This window comes from Coturnix japonica, chromosome Z (genome assembly GCF_054131305.1).
Source record: "Coturnix japonica strain WE chromosome Z, WE-NBRP24, whole genome shotgun sequence".
In the NCBI taxonomy this organism is placed as follows: Eukaryota; Metazoa; Chordata; class Aves; order Galliformes; family Phasianidae; genus Coturnix; species Coturnix japonica.
Genome location: NC_140702.1, coordinates 49,335,108 through 49,353,107, shown reverse-complemented (window position 1 = coordinate 49,353,107; position 18,000 = coordinate 49,335,108). Strand labels below are relative to the sequence as shown.

General features: G+C 42.3%; 1 protein-coding gene across 3 annotated transcripts in view; it reads right to left on the bottom strand.

Annotated features, from left to right (window-relative positions):
• DMRT1 (doublesex and mab-3 related transcription factor 1) overlaps window positions 1-18,000 on the bottom strand; it is a 50,917-nt gene that overhangs the window by 26,547 nt on the left and 6,370 nt on the right. For all 3 annotated transcript variants that reach the window (XM_015848895.3, XM_085530760.1, XM_085530759.1), the window contains exon 3: window positions 6,728-7,011. In XM_015848895.3, the coding sequence (XP_015704381.3) occupies window positions 6,728-7,011 (284 nt within the window). The remainder of the gene's footprint in view (window positions 1-6,727; window positions 7,012-18,000) is intronic.

Here is an 18,000-nt window from a genome sequence, read left to right as displayed (position 1 = left end):
TCAGTAACTTATTAATGGACATATGCAAGCATCAGTAATACAACCTACGAACAAATAAACAGTCTTATAAAAAAAAAAAAGTGCGCATCTGAAATTCCTTCTCTGTCTGCTTGCAAAATCAGTATGGGGAAACAGGAAGCATCAGCTTGTCCAGCTAGAAGCATAACGTGTCCATCACTGAGTGCAACTGCCAGTGCAGGTCTATAGCAGTGTTCAACAGTGACACAGCGGGTATCAATAGCCTGAGGAGCACAGAGAAGGTTCCCCTGCATTGGTTCAGGACATTCCTCCATCTTCCTTGTGGAGGAATAACCACAAGGAGTAAGCAAAGATGGCGGCAGAAAAAAAGAGAAGAGGTGAGGCAGGCACAGCTGTTGGCTTGCCCCTTCTCCCAGCCCTGGCAGCAAGAAAATGGCCTACCCATCCCAGGTGACTGATACCACACAGATCAACCTATGGCCAATTATTTATTTGTGGGAGCTGCCAACTGCAACCACCTTGCAAGCAAACCAGTGATATACCTAATATGACCTGAATAGCTTGCATCTAATTCTGACTACAGACATTATCCTCAAGACAAAAAAGTATGAGGTCACAGATGCTAATCCTGGGTGTCAAACAGTGCAAAGTATTCAGAACAAGAGGACACAGTCTACCACTATCATTTGGATGGACTCTCTAAGTTGGCCCATGTTTTCCCAGCATCTGCTTCACCCATGACTCATCAACAGCTAAGTCAGAACAAAAACAAATTATTTAAACACCACAGGAACTCTGTTAAGAGTTTGCACAATCTCCTCCTTGGTCTTAAAATTAAAGACAATTTTTGGGGGACACAGAATTGCATTTTGCATTTATTTCAAGTTATCTGCAAACAGATTCACAAGTTAATTTTTAGTATGAGGTGAGAAGACAGCCACCAGTCCATGTCAAGGACTTCAGCTCCATCACCTAATGGCTGTGCAACCTTGGGCAGGACAACAAACTTCTGTGCTTCAGTTTCCCAACTATGAAGCAGAGTGCCACTGCTTTCCCACCTGTAATGCTACTGCCTGTGAGCCGACCCCTTGCAAAAGTGGCTGTACTCAGACTGTTCAAGGTGGTTTTGTTTCATTCCTAAAACCAACTAAGCACATTTTACAGCGTGAGGAAAGACTAAGACACTCTGTCCTGACTTCCTTTGATTCTAGCATAGAAAATACAAGAGACATCTATATCTGTCCCTCCTTGATAGACAAACCTAATTAACCTTTGCTATCCTGTTCCAACCTATTCTTTGAGACAAAGGCAGTGACCCATAAACAATATGTTACCATCAGAATCTCAACTGCTGTGACATCTAGAGATATAGCCCTATCAGCAGTATCGGAAAACAAACTGCTTAGATTAGCTCCTCCAAGAAATATGGATTACATTCATGTCACACTTGAGCTGTCAGAAACATTAGGATACTTTTAGCATAAATCTATACTGTGAAGGGTATGTTATGAATACAGTATATAATACACTGCTTATGCATAAAACAAGGATTGCATTGGGTGACTTGTGAAAAGTATATGTATGCACACATGTGCAAAAACATGCATTTGCACATTTCACATGTATTTCTGGAGGTTGTTTTTTTTTGCCAGGCCAGGCTTATTAGAGGGAAAAACTGAGCCAGAAACAGGTTGTGGAAGCTGAAAAGAGCAATCTTCCTTACACAAGAAGTAGCTATCATTAGAGTTCAGACTGCTAGTTGCCCTTTCACAGACAAGTTTCTTTGGACTTACCAAAAGGGAGTTTTACATGTCTCCTTCTTCTTAAGAAATCCTTAAAAACTGTTCTTTAATACAGCCATGAGATTTATTTCACTTCCAAATAATAACAATATTAGAAAATACATTAAAATTTCTCAGTGTGACTCTCACTGTGTTTTTCACAGTTTTGCTCTGAACCGTTATAAAAACAGAACTGAAGAACAGGAGTAATTACCAGAGTAACACAAGAAAGTTCTGCGGTGATGCCTAGATGTGAAGGCACATTCAGTACCTTGTAAATCTTTAGTGGTCTGGCTGCAGGAACCAGCAAGGTTTCAACAGTTTTTAGGGGGACACCAGTGCACAACGAGTCACAGTTATCCTTATGTTGTGGGTCAAATGCCCCCAGGGTCACTGCCACCTTACAGAACTTAAATCTGATTAGACTGGCATTTTGCAATCCAGGTTTTTGTTTTGTTTCTGTGGTTAAAAAACAAGACTGCAGCCACCCCAGCTTTTTCCAGTTACAGTCCCTGTGCAGGTCAACAGATCAGTGCCAGAAGCGCCAGCTTCTAATGCATATCAATACACTGACTTGCAATATTCATGCTAGGGAACTCATTTAACTCAATTAATTTAGCTGGACTGAATGTGCATAAATTCCTGTTGTAACGAACAATAATTAGAGATATGTGGCAGGGTCCAGTTGCCCACACAGAAGGAGAGGGAAAGCAGACACACAGTAACCACATCTGCTACACTTCCTCTCACAACTAAGCCTGTGTTTTCTTAAGATGCAACACCAAGTATATCTGATTATCTGCTTCCGAGCTGGGAGAAGCAGCAGAACGTGACCTAAGGGTTACAGCCAAAGCTATCACCTTCATTACATTTATCAAATCACAATGGATACAACTTCTGGCATAATTATATACGAATGAATAAAACCCACACAGAAATATCTCAAAAATGTACATCTCTATAAATCCACTGAAGTACACAAGCCTCTCTGCAAAGAACAAAGACTAATGAAATTTGACATTAATCTACATTAAAGATTCAGTAATTCAGTTTATTTGCCAAGGCTCAATGATGCATTAATCCCCATCCCTTCCCACACACGCTCACACGTTTCCTCCCTGACTTTTCTCCCTTGCTCTTTAAATTCTCCAACAGTAGACAGCCAGGCTGCTCACAGCCTGTCTTCACACAGAAGTTACATTACTTTAAGTATGCAATTCCCCTTGTGGCTGCAGCCCTTCCAGGACAAGTGAGCATCTGCCAGCTCACATGGTGGGGGTCTTGTCCATACTGCCTGAGCCCTTCCAGCAAGCACAGAGCTGGCTTGTGCCCACACTCATCTACTACAGCCCAATAAGCTGCAAGGCAGGCATTATGCAGCTATTATTTGGGCAAAGGAGGAAAAAACAAAAACCTTAACCAGAGCAGTCAGCACCACCAACCACACAAGCAGACCTGTAACTGAAACAGGCTAAGAAAACTTTTCTACCCCAAAACAAACCAATCAGTACTGGCAGTCTAACAAAAATGCTGATGTAGACACAGCTATGTGTTTTCTCTACAGAGAAGCAGCCTGTGCAGGTCCGCCAGCAAACCCCTTCAAGGTGTAAACAAGGTTTCTTTCTCTTCATAAACTGTGATTTGAGCCTCTTTGAAACCCCTCACGGTACTTAAATATTTATCACATTTCTGTGATCTCATCACACTTCTGTGATCTTCCTTTGCTAGTTTAACGATATGCAGCAGCTGAGATCTCAATCTTTTTACAACAAGATCTCTTTAGGATCACAAAGAGTTTTAGCATTTCAGCACTGCTGCACCAGCTGCCATCAACTACTAGCAGCCTAGCACTCACTGCAAAACTCTTGATGATTATTTGCGCAATGCTATGCTGGCATAACACTGTGCAAATCCTGTGATTTGTAATTCCTCCAGCAATGATAATATTTCTTGAAGATCAGCCTCTGAGAAATAGCACCTAAGAGACAAGACACTGACCGTGAACTACACCTAGTGCTACCGAGAATTAGAGAATCCTAGAATTGCTCAGGTTGGAAAAGACCTTAAAGATCATCAAATCCAACCACAGCCTAACCAGATTACCCTAACTAACAACCCTCCGCTAAATCATGTCCCTGAGCACCACATCCAAATGGTTTTTAAACACATCCAGGGATGGTGACTAAACCAAATCCCTGGGAAGACTATTCCAGGGCTTAACAAACCTGTCTGTAAATAAGTTTTTTCCTGATATCCAACCTAAACTTACCCTGGCACAACTTGAGGTCATTTCCCCTCAGCCTGTTATCTGTTACCAGTGAGAAGCAGACATGGGTTCTGGTTTTAGGCCATTTATAAGCTCAGGAGACGTTACTGTGGCAGGCAATGTCTTACCTCTAGCCCCACAACAATCTCCTAAGATTGGCCTAGAACAAATTCAAACCAAGAATGAGATTACAGTAAATTTATGCAAGTTGTGTACAGAACTACATGATCTCTCCCGCAAGTTGGGAAGTTAGGAATAAGCTCCTGAGGATTTGAGCTTGCTGGTGTAAGAAAATCAGTCTTCTTCAACAGCAATCACATTTTTCCCTTATCATCTCCTTCGTATGTCTCTAATTGGAATGGGGCCCAAGTACAAGTTAGCTACAGGTTCTGCAAGGTGAGAGTAAAATACATGGAAAATAGTCAATTGCATTTGTTTCTTTAATGGGTATTCTCAAGAACAAATGTAGTTATACGTACAAAATGTCTAGAATACTCGGTCACAAAATCACAGAACGATTGAATTCCTAACCCTGGAAGGGACCTCTAAAGGCCATCTAGTCCAATTCCCTTGCAATGAACAGGGACAACCACAGCCAGATCAGGTTACCCAGGGTCCGATCCAGCCTCACCTTGAAAGTGTCCAGTGACGGGGCATCAACCACTGCTCTAGGAAACCTGTTCCAGTGCCTCACAGTCACATAAAAAGCTAATGGAAGTGTCAAAAGTTAGGTAGCTGTTAGGATACAGACAGTCTCACAGTAAGCCAAAAGGCTCTAGGACAGGACTTATCCAAGAGCTTTATCTTCAGATTAAGTATAAGTCAACAGAACTGAGAGGACACCACCTTCAGCCCCATGCTTAACACAGGTCCCAGTCCTAGACAGCAAGGAGTGTCTAGGATGTCAATATATATAATTTACTTCCCTTTTTGCTTATCAAGTCAAAGCACACACTCTTCTATTGTTGGAAGACTTGTGAAGCAAGGGACTAAGACTGTAACAGCTTTATTTCACCAAACAGAAATACACCAAAACAGCCCCTCATTTGTGTGGCAACAGTGACTTCAAGCATCAGCATTAGGTTCTTCCTACAGTAACATCATGTAAATGCTTCAGAGAAATAACTTTCTATCTGAATTATTATATTCTAATGTGTGGTGTCAAAGCTGGAACGCCATAATCAGAATTAAATCTAAAGAAGGACTGCCAGTTTGCCTCATTACCACCCACAGAATCCTATCCACAGCTTGATTTGACTTGTTTTTCCCCTGGTCTGGTCACCAAATTCAGCAGCTACAGAGGCTGCTACCAATTAATCTTACTGAAAAGATGTGAAGGTCACTGTGGTGAAGACAATCAATGCACTGAAAAAAGAAAGCTCTTACAGGGTGGGCTAACACAGCAGAAGGAATGGAGACATGTCTTCTCCTCGTGCAACTGGATTCATGTTGAGAAGGGGACATGAAATAATACTAAATGGAAAGGAACATGAAACAACATTAAATGCAGTCTGCTGTAAAGCCAAGATCTTAAAATTCATGGCCCCATCAGCTGTTGCCCCAGGAGATCCCTCCTTTTCAGGAAATTAAAGGTGTCTAATGCTGAGAAAGGCTGACTTAAGGTGATGTGAATTGGTAATTGTAATTAAACCCTGGCCTCAGCTCAGCTTCTCAGTACTGGAAGCTAAAATGTCCTCTGAATTGCTCGAGCAACTCTGGTCACCTAAAGGAATACCAACTATTCCCTTCAGAAAGATCTGGTGGATGCCTGATTCTACTTTGTTGAGTGGTTACACAGCAGTGCCCTTGCAGAATGCAACCTGCGCCTCTTGAGGGCCTGCTTTCTACAGGAGATGTCTCCCTTTTTCCTGCTCTCAGTCAAGGGATATGGACATACACAGAGGGTGAAGCTTCCTGAGTTGAATTTCAGACAGAAAATGCCTAACTGCAGCCCAAGGCCAAAGCACTCATGGTTAGGGGAATGACTTTACCTACTTTGTCAAGAATCCCACACCAGTAATTTCCTCTTTATCCCAGTCTTGCACAAGTACTGAATAAGATGGTATAATTATCAAATTCTAGAGAGAGAGTCCTTACTTGAATTTACATACACTAAGAACCCTGAACTGGCATAAAAAGCTCTGATGCTAATCTATCAGATACAGCTTGCGACTTGACCTATCCAAGTTGAAATACCAAGCCCTAGAGTAGACACTACCAGAACACACCATTAACAACAGTCTATGCCACAACCAAATGACAGCCACCAGTGCTGCAGAACATGATGATCTCTTGGACTTGATGGGATGAGTTAGTTCAGTGCTCTGGGTGTAAAACCTGAAAGATTAAAGAAGAGGTTGCTGAAGAGCAAAGCTTCTCACATAAATGACACTTGAAGCTCCTGGGATGCAACGATGGGTAGTTCTTGAGTTGTTTTTTTGTTTTTTGAAAACAGCCCATCATCTACTATGATATAGATGAGACAAAATCAATTGGGTGCCCCTAACTTGTCTCTGTAGTGGTCTAAGCTTTACACTGTACTCCATCAAACCCATCCATTTTGGCTAACTTTCTTACAGAGGGTCCCAATCCTATCCCATAATCTTGTTTTGGTTTTGCACTGCCATTAAATCAAACACACAGTCAGAATCAGCTCATCATCCACTTCACTCCTCCATACAACACCTCCATAGCATCATACCTGCCATTGTTTTCCTGACTGGCTTGACATGTATGTTGCTGGGAGGCTTCGAAGACTGTTTTTCATGGCCGACCCTACAAACGTCCCCCCTGTCTCACTTGAGGAAGGCTCACTGGCCACTGTCATTTGGTACTGGGAGTAGTTGTACAGGTTGTTATAGTAAGGATACAGGGATGGCTGGTAAAAACTGCTGTAGTAGGTGGAGTCCACGACCAAATCAGAAGTGCTCTCCAAGTGCCCTCTGCTGGGGATGGAAGGGATGTCCTGAATGAGCATCCGTCCCTCTGGAAAACAAACAAACAAACAAATAAATAAATATACAAACAAACTAACAAGCAAACAGGAAGCTCCATAAAAAGCAATACAGTCCACCCTCTGGTACACCACTGCTCCTCCTGAGGGCTGGACAGAGGGTAACAAGTAGGAAGAGGTTGGAGCTGAAAGAGAAACACAGCTGCATGTTTGGTGGAGGCTCAGGTGGACTAATGTTCACTCAGAGCTTGAGAACAACACTTCTACACATTGCAGGCTGCAAAACAAAACCAGTTGTGGGTTAAGACAGTATCCTGGGTCCTTATGCAGCATAAGCTGCATAAACTGGCCCGATGATGATTTACACTAGATAATGATGCAACCTGCTACTCTTTTTGAACTACAGAGGCATGTCACATCTCTGAATTCCTTGGAAGTCAATCCCTTGTTACTGCAAAATCCTTTCTTTATTAATCCCTCACTGCCTGTCATGCTGCAGGCCAGAAGACATATTCACAGCATGTCTTTAGAACAGACAAACAGCCACAAGGCCAAGCAAAACTGCAGCAGGGAATGCACAGCACTATCAGCCAAGGTGCCCCACATGCTAACCCTGAGCAGTGAGGCCCTCAGTCCTTGCCAGCCCCCATACCCAAATTTAGCTAATGTTTACCTACAAAACCATAGAGCAGAACAAGCTCCCACACCACTGGCAAAAGAGGAGGAGGGATTACTCATGACTTGCTACCTGTGTTCTTCAGGATCTCTGCTCAGAAGAACACGCTGCTATACTCCTGCAGCCTGCTCAGCAAAGGCCTACTTCCACTGAATCTCTCAAAGGAAGGGGAGCTCCTTGGGGCTGTCTCAAGTCCCATTTTCTTCATTGCAATATCAACTGCTGCCCTATGATACTTCCAAGGATGAAAAGGTTCTGATGGTATTGTTTTGTAGTCCAGTTTTGACGCACTCCATCAACTGCCCAGCCAAGGCAGATACAACAAGAGAATGCGTAACTACATAGCGAACACACATTTATGAGAGTTCCTCTGAAAGTAATGCCTCCTATTTTATGACGTTGGCCCACCATAACAGAGGTAGATGTTGGTGGTAAGGCATTAGAAGCTGAACTTTCCCACCAATATGACATTACATATTGTTGCTGTGTGACAGATAGCATCTGTGGGGCACACGAATATGGCACAGGTTTGAGAGCCATGCTGCAACCAAGCACCACACTTTCACACCTTCAGGCTGGCTGAATAATCTCTATTACCTAGTACTAATGCATACATTTTACATATTCACTGTGTATGGAACATACACGACTGTAAACATGTTACAGGGAAGGAGTTTTGTTACTAATGGATAAAGCTCTGCAAGTTCTGAGGGATTCTTTTGAGCTGTGTAAGTTCAGAAAGAAGCACAGGTTGGAACAGCCACTACATCAAAGAAGTGCTAACAGCCAGCAGGAGCAGAATTAACAGCTGAAGAGCACAACCAACAGTCCTTTCAATAAAAAAGACATTCAGAGCCCTGCTCCAGAAGATTTAATTTTATTGACATCCAATGGAGTTTTTGCTGCACCATGCTGCTTCTTCACAGCTGAAGACTGCAAGCCAGCAGGTAGGTGGGGAAAATGCACTGCCTCTGGGCTACAACATCCACAACATGGCCACAGCCTGTTGCAGATCTCCTTCAAACACCTGCTATAACTAAACTTGTGCAGCATGGGGCTCTTTGGTTGGTCTTCAGCTTGCAGGTAGTTCTGGAAATGACACCCACTTACTGGAGAACCTCCTTAGAGGCATTACTTTCAACTGTGCAAGGCTCAAGCAAGCTGTCCTCCTCAAGGGAGGCTGTTAGGCTTTGCCTGCATTTTCTGCCTGCAATGAGAGGATACCAAGGTCAAGAAGGCAGCTCTCAGCTGTTTTGTTCCAAATGTAATTCAACACAGATGAATAGCTCCGCTTGCAAGGAGAAGGTCCTCCCCTGCTTCAGAGCCTGCCACATTACAACACCTGCACGTGAGGGGCAGCCCTGAGGTTCATTGCTCTAAGGGGAGCAATTTTTGACAGGAATTAAGCTTTCAACAAGGCAACTGCTGCTGTGCCAAGAGACTCCCACTCTGCCTCTCCAGTTGCTCTTTTAGAACAATAGGCTGTGCAAGGCCTGAGCACTGGTCTTGGTGGCCTTCACCTTCCTTTAGGAAACTCTAGGAAATGCTTCTGGGCCTCCGAAGCAACCAGGAGAAAAGAACCTGCCACAAGACCCTAATTTTTACCATTTTGCAAGCTGCAGCTAAGGCATGACTAAAAATATAGGGCTGAGCTCATGTAAGAAGGAGCAGAAACTGACCAGTTAAACAAAACCAGAGTTGTTAGAATTCTCATTTTGCGTTTGGGACACTGAGTCTACAACGCAAGGATGTCTAAAGCCCTCCTTGTGTAAGCAGTACTCTGGTAATGAAATAACGGTATCACTTCGTGCAGTTGTGCCTTTACATTTCCAAGCTCTTTTCCTCTTCTCTACATCTTAATTCCTGTAGAGAACCGATGCTACTTTTTTTGCACTATGTACACAGTATGAAATACGACCCACTCCTTCATAGAAGATCAATATGATGCATGGTAAATACTGCTATTGATCTTGCAGTGTTGTAGGCGACTCTCCAGCTGTATGGCATATTAATAGTAGTTAACCAGTAATTCATTTCAGGATGGCTAGGATTTTCTTTTAAGGAAGGTCAGTTCTCAGGGTCAGTCACAGTAAGGGTCTTATATGTTCGATAACCTGAGACAGGCTACCACTTTCACTTAGCAGAGCATGGTGAAAAACAGTGGTCCAGTCCGCAGTCAATGCAAGCCAGTCTCAGAACATTTACCTCAAAAAAACATAGCAATTTACACAAACTGCAGATATGCATGAAAAATCAGTACAGCTGTCTGTAAATGATCATTCTTTCCCTTTTCACTTTTTGAGATGGCAGATGATATAAAGTTTCCAGGAAATTTTAATGTCTCTATCTCAACTATACAAACATGCTTTCAAACCTACAAACAAAAAAAACAAACACTGAATTCACACTCGTCCTCACAGGGACCAGTTATACATTGTGCAATACACTGATATTAGTAATTTAAACATGCCTGCGTGAGTTGCTGATGCTGAGGTCAGATGCACAGCAAGTCCATACTATTCAACTTTCTTAGCTTCTAGAGAAGGCTGACCATATTGCATTGCCTATAGGGCATGGCTACTGGATCGCATTTAGGAATTCAGAGGATAATACGAGCCTGCGACAGAAGCAAGCTGAGAACTGTTTTAAAAAAATCAGGATAGCACATACAGTACAGCTTCAATGTCTGGGAGCATGCAGTAACGAAGTTTACCTCACTGATGTGGCTGTAACAGCTGATTAGTCTACCTCTGATTGTGTATTTCATGAGAGATTCTGCACGCAATATGACAATTGGGAATTTCACTGCCTGCATTGATTGACGTGAGTTCTCTTATACATGTATGAAGACAGTAGATATTATTTATCCACCTGCAAACAAACTACAAAGGATGCTGCTGAAAATGCAAAAGAAAGGCAACTATTCAAGAAATACATTTATTCAAGGAATAGGAAAGCACAGTAAGTTTCCAGTGAGGAGAGTTCCAGCCTTTGGTACTTTATATTTGCTGTAGTTTTCAATTTAGAGTGACTGTGCTTATCACAGCAGTGTCTGCATCTATTTGCACTGTCAACCTTCGCTACCAGAGACAGCAATGCTGCTAAAATTCCAAAAATCCATTGTCCAACCAGGAAACACTTGCCTTCATACCTCAAAGAGTCCTGGATTTGCACCCAACTATTTCCCCTTGCTCAGCACCCTTACACTCTACTAGCTGGCTTGGCAATATTAAGTCTGGCAATGCTTTAATTCAATTCAAAGCTCGTTTTGAGGTCGGACAGTAGCCTTGAATAAGGCTGCTGTGAAATCACTCCCTAACGTAATAATCAGAAACACTGGAACGGTATGTTTCTCCCACCAGACAATCATGACAGAGCTATTTCAGATGTGAAAGAAAGCTGGCATTGCTACCTAGTTTCTGCAGAGACATCCTCCAGGAACCAAATTCACAAGCTGATTGAGACAAGTAATTCTCTTTTCTTTCCATTAGAAGTTGTGGATTATCCCTGGTTCCAATGTTGAACTTTTAGCTTGCTATAAAGTTAATGTGCTAGACAATGTTCATTCCAGGCAAGGCTGAGGGGCTGTGTATTTTCTGCCACCCCCAAAAAAGGCCATTATCTGTAATTACCCATTACCATGCATAATTATTTCTTCTATTCTGGTCTATGGCCCCCAGGACTTTATGCTGTTACAGCTCACTGCATTATCTTATCAAATTTGTTAAGGAAGCTTTTTTGACCTTTTGAGTACTTGTCACAGCACATACAAAAGCTGGCTGTAAATTGTCTAAGCATGTAATGAGTGATTTATTGTATGCACCCTGCATAGTGATACCATACAAAATATTACACACAGATACCTTCTCTATTTTCCCCTCCCCATTGCAGCAAAAATGAAAAGAGGAGTGGGAAACGGAAACCTCCCTGCAAGAGGAAGAGAAGAAAAGGAAAAGAAAGAGGCCAGATTCTCTCTGTGTGAATTTGAGGAAGGTTATAGCGGCAAATGGCTAACCCTGAACACTGGCCTCCAGAGAAATTCTTGGCTTCCCTGTGGTGGTGTTTCTCATACCCTTTCCCATGCTACCATCAAAGCATCTCCTCACAGAGCACTATTCCTTCACACAGAAGCCCATTTGCTAACAGCTCAGCAAATGGAGAGGGGGGCTTTAAACATGCTCTCTTTCCAATGCACTCCTTCTGTGAATGCAGCATGAAGCCCTGACTGTCAGAGACAGATCTGGTGCAATATCAGACCTAGAGGTGCAATATCAGACCTAGAGGTGGGTGCAGAAAGGATCCTGTCTTTTTCTCCCCCTCCCTCAAAGCTCCCAGCTAAGGACCAGATGCTGCCTTTCATGGAAGCATCATTTGCTTCTGCTGATAAATCCTGGTGAATCAACACACCATGTCACTCTGCTGTGTTAGAATGGTGAGATGTGACCCCTGGAGAGAAACAGCACTCTCAAGAAAAGACAAACTGACTCCCTCTGTCCCTCATCGTCTCTTTCAGGTGACTGAATATTCTCAAGACACATGCCTATCTGAAAGGGATATTCAATACATTATCCCTTAGCTAATTCCAGTGAAAAGTATTTGGAAGCTTTTGAATTGTGTGATGGAATAAACTTCTTAAGTACAGGATAATCTTTTATGTCATTTTGGTAACAATCACTAAACTTAAGTGCTTTAGCCTAATGCTGCACGGTATAAATTGTTTCAGTATAAGGCACAACTTTCTGATTAAGACTTCTCCCTAAAAGTACAGCAGAAAAGCAGGCATGGGGACTTCCGAAAACATTCCTGAATGTAGGCCCTAAAAGATGGCTGGCTGATGTGAGAACTCTTCCCTGCAGCTTCCAGGCATGGCTCTCCAACACTGTAGCACTGCAGACTGGAGCAGTGGCACAAGGAAGACTTGGCGTTCTGAACAGAAGAGGCATGGGCAGAGCAGCAGAGCAGCACACAGCAACCTGGAGGACTGCGCTGGACCCACTGCCAAAGCCCAGCTCTGGAGTCGTACAGGGCTGTACCCCGTTCATTCACCTAAGGAAAATCAAATGTGCAGTTCTTCCATATGTTGCAGTCACAAAGCATTCAAAAAAAGTGTGTTTTTCCCTTCCCTTCCATAACAGCCAACAAGTCTTGTCTTGATCTTAAAAGCCAAATTAGCCATTTTTGTTCCTTCTTCCTGACTGTCACTCACCCAAAGAAGCTTGGGCGCTTAGCTGAGCTATGAGCAACTTTTACCAGAAGGAGAGGTAAAAACAATCTGTTACCAGTTGTATCAGTCACATGTACTAAATGCAGCTGTGTCTCCTGGCCCAGGAGATTAACCACAGCCCAAACAGCAGTGACACAACAGAGTCTAGGTACATCTCAGCCCATACCAAGAACATGGCTGCCCAACCGAGACAGACACACTACTCTCCTTAAAGATGAAATGCATATTAAAAATAAAGAATGGTAGTGCAACAAGTCTGCACCCACCCCAGGCACCTTGCCCTTTCCCACACAGGGACAGACCCCCAGTCCCTCCTCTCTCTCCTTATCAGGCACCTACCCTCCCACTGCCCCAGACACAGCAGCGAGCTGTGGCCTGCCCATGGCCCTGCAGCAGCTCTGCGTAACAGCTCGGCAGGCCTTATCAGCAGCAAGGCATAATGGAGCTCTCTGTCTGCAGCCCTGGCCTTATCCGCACAGACGTCAGTGGCTGGGCTCTCCTGCTTCTCAAGGTTTGTTCCACTGCCCGAACAATACCCATCTTCACTCCTGAGGAACAAATATTACTTGTTTTCCCCTCCTAAGTATGACTCTGGAGTCCTGACTCAAACAAGCACTGCCCTGGGCTCAGCTTTTCCACTCCTAACTCCACAGGGCTAAAGGGGATGGTGAATCTCCCCAAAACAGCATTAGCCAAGAAGCACTGCAGGATAAAACTGATGCTATAGAGACAGCACATTTCAAGGAAGTTCAGGAGCTTCCAGACTTAAGGTTTTCTTTATTGCCTTGCCTGTGTCCTAACACACCATCTTTTCACAAAGTACCATTTTTGTTGATAAAGTCAAACCCATCTAGTGAAAAGACAAAGAAAGCTCTAACTTGAGCTTTCAAAGGCACAGCCAGTTCAGAACAGTCACAGTGGAGATTAATTAAATCTTAAGGGAGAGGGTCACTGAAGGGCAAAGTAAATTGCTGTGTCTTCCTGTGTCTCCACCATGAAGCCTTCCAAGCTTCAGCGTAGGTGTGCTGATTTAGATCACAGCTATGTATCTGCCCATATAAAGAGAAACCCGGAGGGCAAGCAAACAGGACACCACCCTCATCCTCTCCCAGCCTTAAGCTTATTTAGCTCAGTGATGCTCCTGACCATGGAGTGGACTGGCCAGCAAGCAGTCCCAAAAGTCCCACAGCCACCTCACCAACTTCAGGTAGAAGAGAAACTCTCCTCATCATGTCAGTCCTTGGCCATCCACTTCCAGAAGGAACTACCATTATCCAATAGGCAACCAGCTCTTCTACAGTGGCAGTGCTGAAAAAGGACTGAATCCTCCATTTCTTAATTCTGGTGAACATTAAAATGCCTCTTTGCACATGACTATCTAACCAAACTTTTCTGTATTGAAACTCTGCACTCTGCACTGCCCACTAGCCCATGTGCCTTTCTATCACTCAGAAGCATCACTGCAGTGATTCTAGGTTTTGCTTACAAAACATCAATAAAAGTGCTGCCAGAGTTCAAAGCCTGGAGCAGTTCCTGTGATACTTTCTTATAAACAGTACTGTGTTATTTAGACTCCCCACTGCCCATTCAGAACTACCCTTTCAGACCAGCAGGATAACCCTTAAAACCATTTAACTCACAAAATATGTATCTTCTGTCAATTCAGATTCTTAATTAAGATGTCAGGAGATACAAAACCAAATCATCAGACTTACAGGTTTGTAGCCACACATCCATCCTACTCCAGCTGCTCATCTTAAATGCTTCCATTGCACTAGCTTTCTCCCTGGCCTCAGGAGTTTCCCCAGTGTTAAAAGTCTACAGGAGATCATTATTAAGGACCAGAAAGATCCTCAGTCAAGCTTTCTACTTGTTAAGAAAAAAACTGCATTCAAGTTATCCAATCCTACTGACTTTAGTTACTGCTGAGGATGAAAGCAGAATGTCACCATATCTATTAACCATGTCTTCCTCTCTTCCACATGTAGAATTATTATCCCATAATGGGCCAAATCGCCATTAAATCTGACAAAATTTTAAAACCTCACAATTTTAAGATTCTACTATATACAAAACAGTTCTTTCAAAGGAAAATGTAATTTGAGAGGGAAAAAAAAGCCGGGAGGAAGAATCCCAACTAGGAGACTTCAGCTTGGCATAATAAATTTCCCAGTTACACAATACCCCAACCTAACTCCAGCTAAAGAGGAGCTAAAATACCGCCATTGACTTTGGCAGAAGTGGAAAAGGCACATTTTGTTCACATTTAGTGCACACTTCATAAAAATGATCTGCTGCAAGCATTTAGCAAGCAGCTTAGAAATCCTCCTATTATGACTGAAGAAATAAAATCTACAGAAAGTAATTTTTTATTTCCACACTTAGGGCAGGCTTCAGGTTTTCAATAAGACGTCTGTGGCAGCAAATTTCACTTCCAAGATCTTTTGCAGCTAACCAGAGATAGGCAGTGGATCTTTCTAGGAAAGCTGAGGGACACTGCCTGCTCTTTTCTTACATGTATTTTCAGTCATTCTAGGAGAGTTACAGCAACTATATTCAAATCTTTGTTTGCAAAAAAAATTAAGTAAAAAAAAAGAAAAGAAGAAGCACTCAAAATCTTTGAACACTGTTTTGAATCCATGGAAATGAACAGGATTAGCTCAAATAAAATTAGGGCTTCAGAAAATGAGAAGCACGAAAAACAAGCACTGTTCTTAGTCTTCAGTGTAACCACTGGGAGAATATGTGTGTATTCATATATGTGTATGTACAGGTATATATATATATTCCTCTTCATGTACGAACATTTAATTCACTACTTAACAGGCATGCAACATGCTACTTTTGTGTTTAACAGAAGCAAAACTTACATTCAACTTTAGAAAAGTGAGGAAGGAACTAAAAGAGAAAGGAAATCTGGGAAGAAAATAAAAATTCTAGACAGTCATTAAAAAAAAAAAAAAAAAGAAAACGAAAAACAAATAGCCCGGACACCTGCAGGTCCAAAGAAGCAAAATTGAGAGGAGGAGAAAGAAACTCAGTGTGGATTAAATGTAAAGGGATCTAAGTCATTAACAGGAGATCAAAGAGACATTGGAAGGGAGGCAAGGCTTTACAAATATCTGAGATAGGAGACCTTGGAGGAAATATGACTGGGATAAAATCATTATGGCTCACACTAAAAAACTGAAGGGAGTAGGATGATTGCTGGAGTTAGCTAGAGTCCATGTTTGATTATAAGTCGAACGATAACAGAAACCCAGGTTTCTACTAAAGAAAACCAAATAGAAAAGTAAAAAGAATATCAGGAGTGCTATAAACTTCGATATGGTAGGAAAACTAACCTCCGGGAGTTAGTTTTCTAGGAGTTAGCTAGAGACACCCATCGAGCATAGTGAAAAAAATGTTATGCATGCACATCACCCTTGCATAGGATCACTGCATGGAAATAACACCATCTGGACCCAGAAAACCTGCCTTCATGAAAATGCAAACTTAGCACTCATTAATTTTGTTCCTCCACAGCTGGAAAACTGAAAAGCACAGTAACTTAACTGCAACAGCTTACATCAGCCACGGTTCTGGGACATCAGTAGCACTGCAGTATGGTACTGCTTGGTACATCAGCCATAACTATAGGAGCTCCAACAGCAAATGATTACAACTAAGCTATAAGCAACACAAGTAGTATAAACGGAAACTAGAGGCAGGATTAAAAAAACAAACAAAAACCCAAACAACAAAATACTTTTGCTTCTACCCTCAGTTCATTTCACATGAGAAGAAGCTCAGTACTTAAGTGACCCTTCACAAGCTCTTTAAGAAAACAAAGCAGACAGGTGCAAGAACAGTGTTTGTCTGTATTTACATAACTAAACTATTCACAATAGTGACTAAGGCCAGCAGATACTAAAACACAGGAGAAAGTTTAGCAAAGTGCAGAGGTTAAAAAGTTCGGAAATCTTCAAAACTGCATTTTTAGTCACCAGGTCATAAAACAGTAAATCTACTGAAAATGGAACATGAGGCACTAATGTAAATATAGGAGCAAGTTTATAAATAAAGCAAAAGAATGTAGTCTTTAAGGTACTAGAAAGCATGAAAAAAAAAGAAAGGAATCACACCAATCCTTAGTCAAGGAAGCGTGCAGCATGCCTTCACTCCCTGCTTCTATCTCTTCTCAAAACAAGAAAGCCCCACACATTCAGATAAGCCCTAATAACTGTTTCAAGGACACAGAAAGGAACAAGAGCTTAGCTGCAGATAGCATAATTATGTGCCCATGGATAGAAAATTCTCAGTACCATTCCTGCTTCAGTCTTTATCTTCGTGCACGTAATGACAAAAGGAAACCACAAGCCAACACAGATAATTCTCTAAATGTGAATGCGCATATGCAAATATCAGTGTTATGATGGGAGAACATCCAAAGTACAAAGAACAAGGGCTTCCAACCAACTCCCTTGCCTTTTGCAGGAGAAGCCTGGAGAACTCAGCTCTCTGGACAATCTGAATCTGGAGCAGAAAGCCTCAGATGAGCCCTCTGATACCTCCTGCACAAGAAAATACAACTGTTTATGGAGTTCTCAGTATCTTTTCATGCTGTTATTTAGACATCCACAGAAACTTCTGACACAGTAAAAGCCTGAAGGGGAAAAATAAATCATCCTCTTTTAGTGACTCATCTCTGGAAATCACCACTTGCTTCATCTCTTTCACTGATACAGAAGAAATGCAGCACACAAACAGTCTGTGCTTTGTTTAATAAGCACTTGTGACACTTCAGAAGTTAGTAGGAGAAACACAGGCACCTACACACATGGGAAGCTGCAAAGACAGTGAAGAATATTACTTGAAATGAGAAATTGCAACCTTAGCAAGAATTAACTGGAGAATTAACTGGAAACAACTAATCAGGGATGCAGAACCCTGCAACACTATGATTTATTTAACACGGTCAAACAATGTCCACAGGCAATGCATCAAGCAGGAAATGACAAAGCTGCAGGAGATTTCCGTCATCTAGATTAACCTGCATGTTGATCAGAATTTACCTTCATATTAATCACTTGAGAACTCAGGCTAACACTCTCTTAAACACCTCTCATGATTATGCTTCAC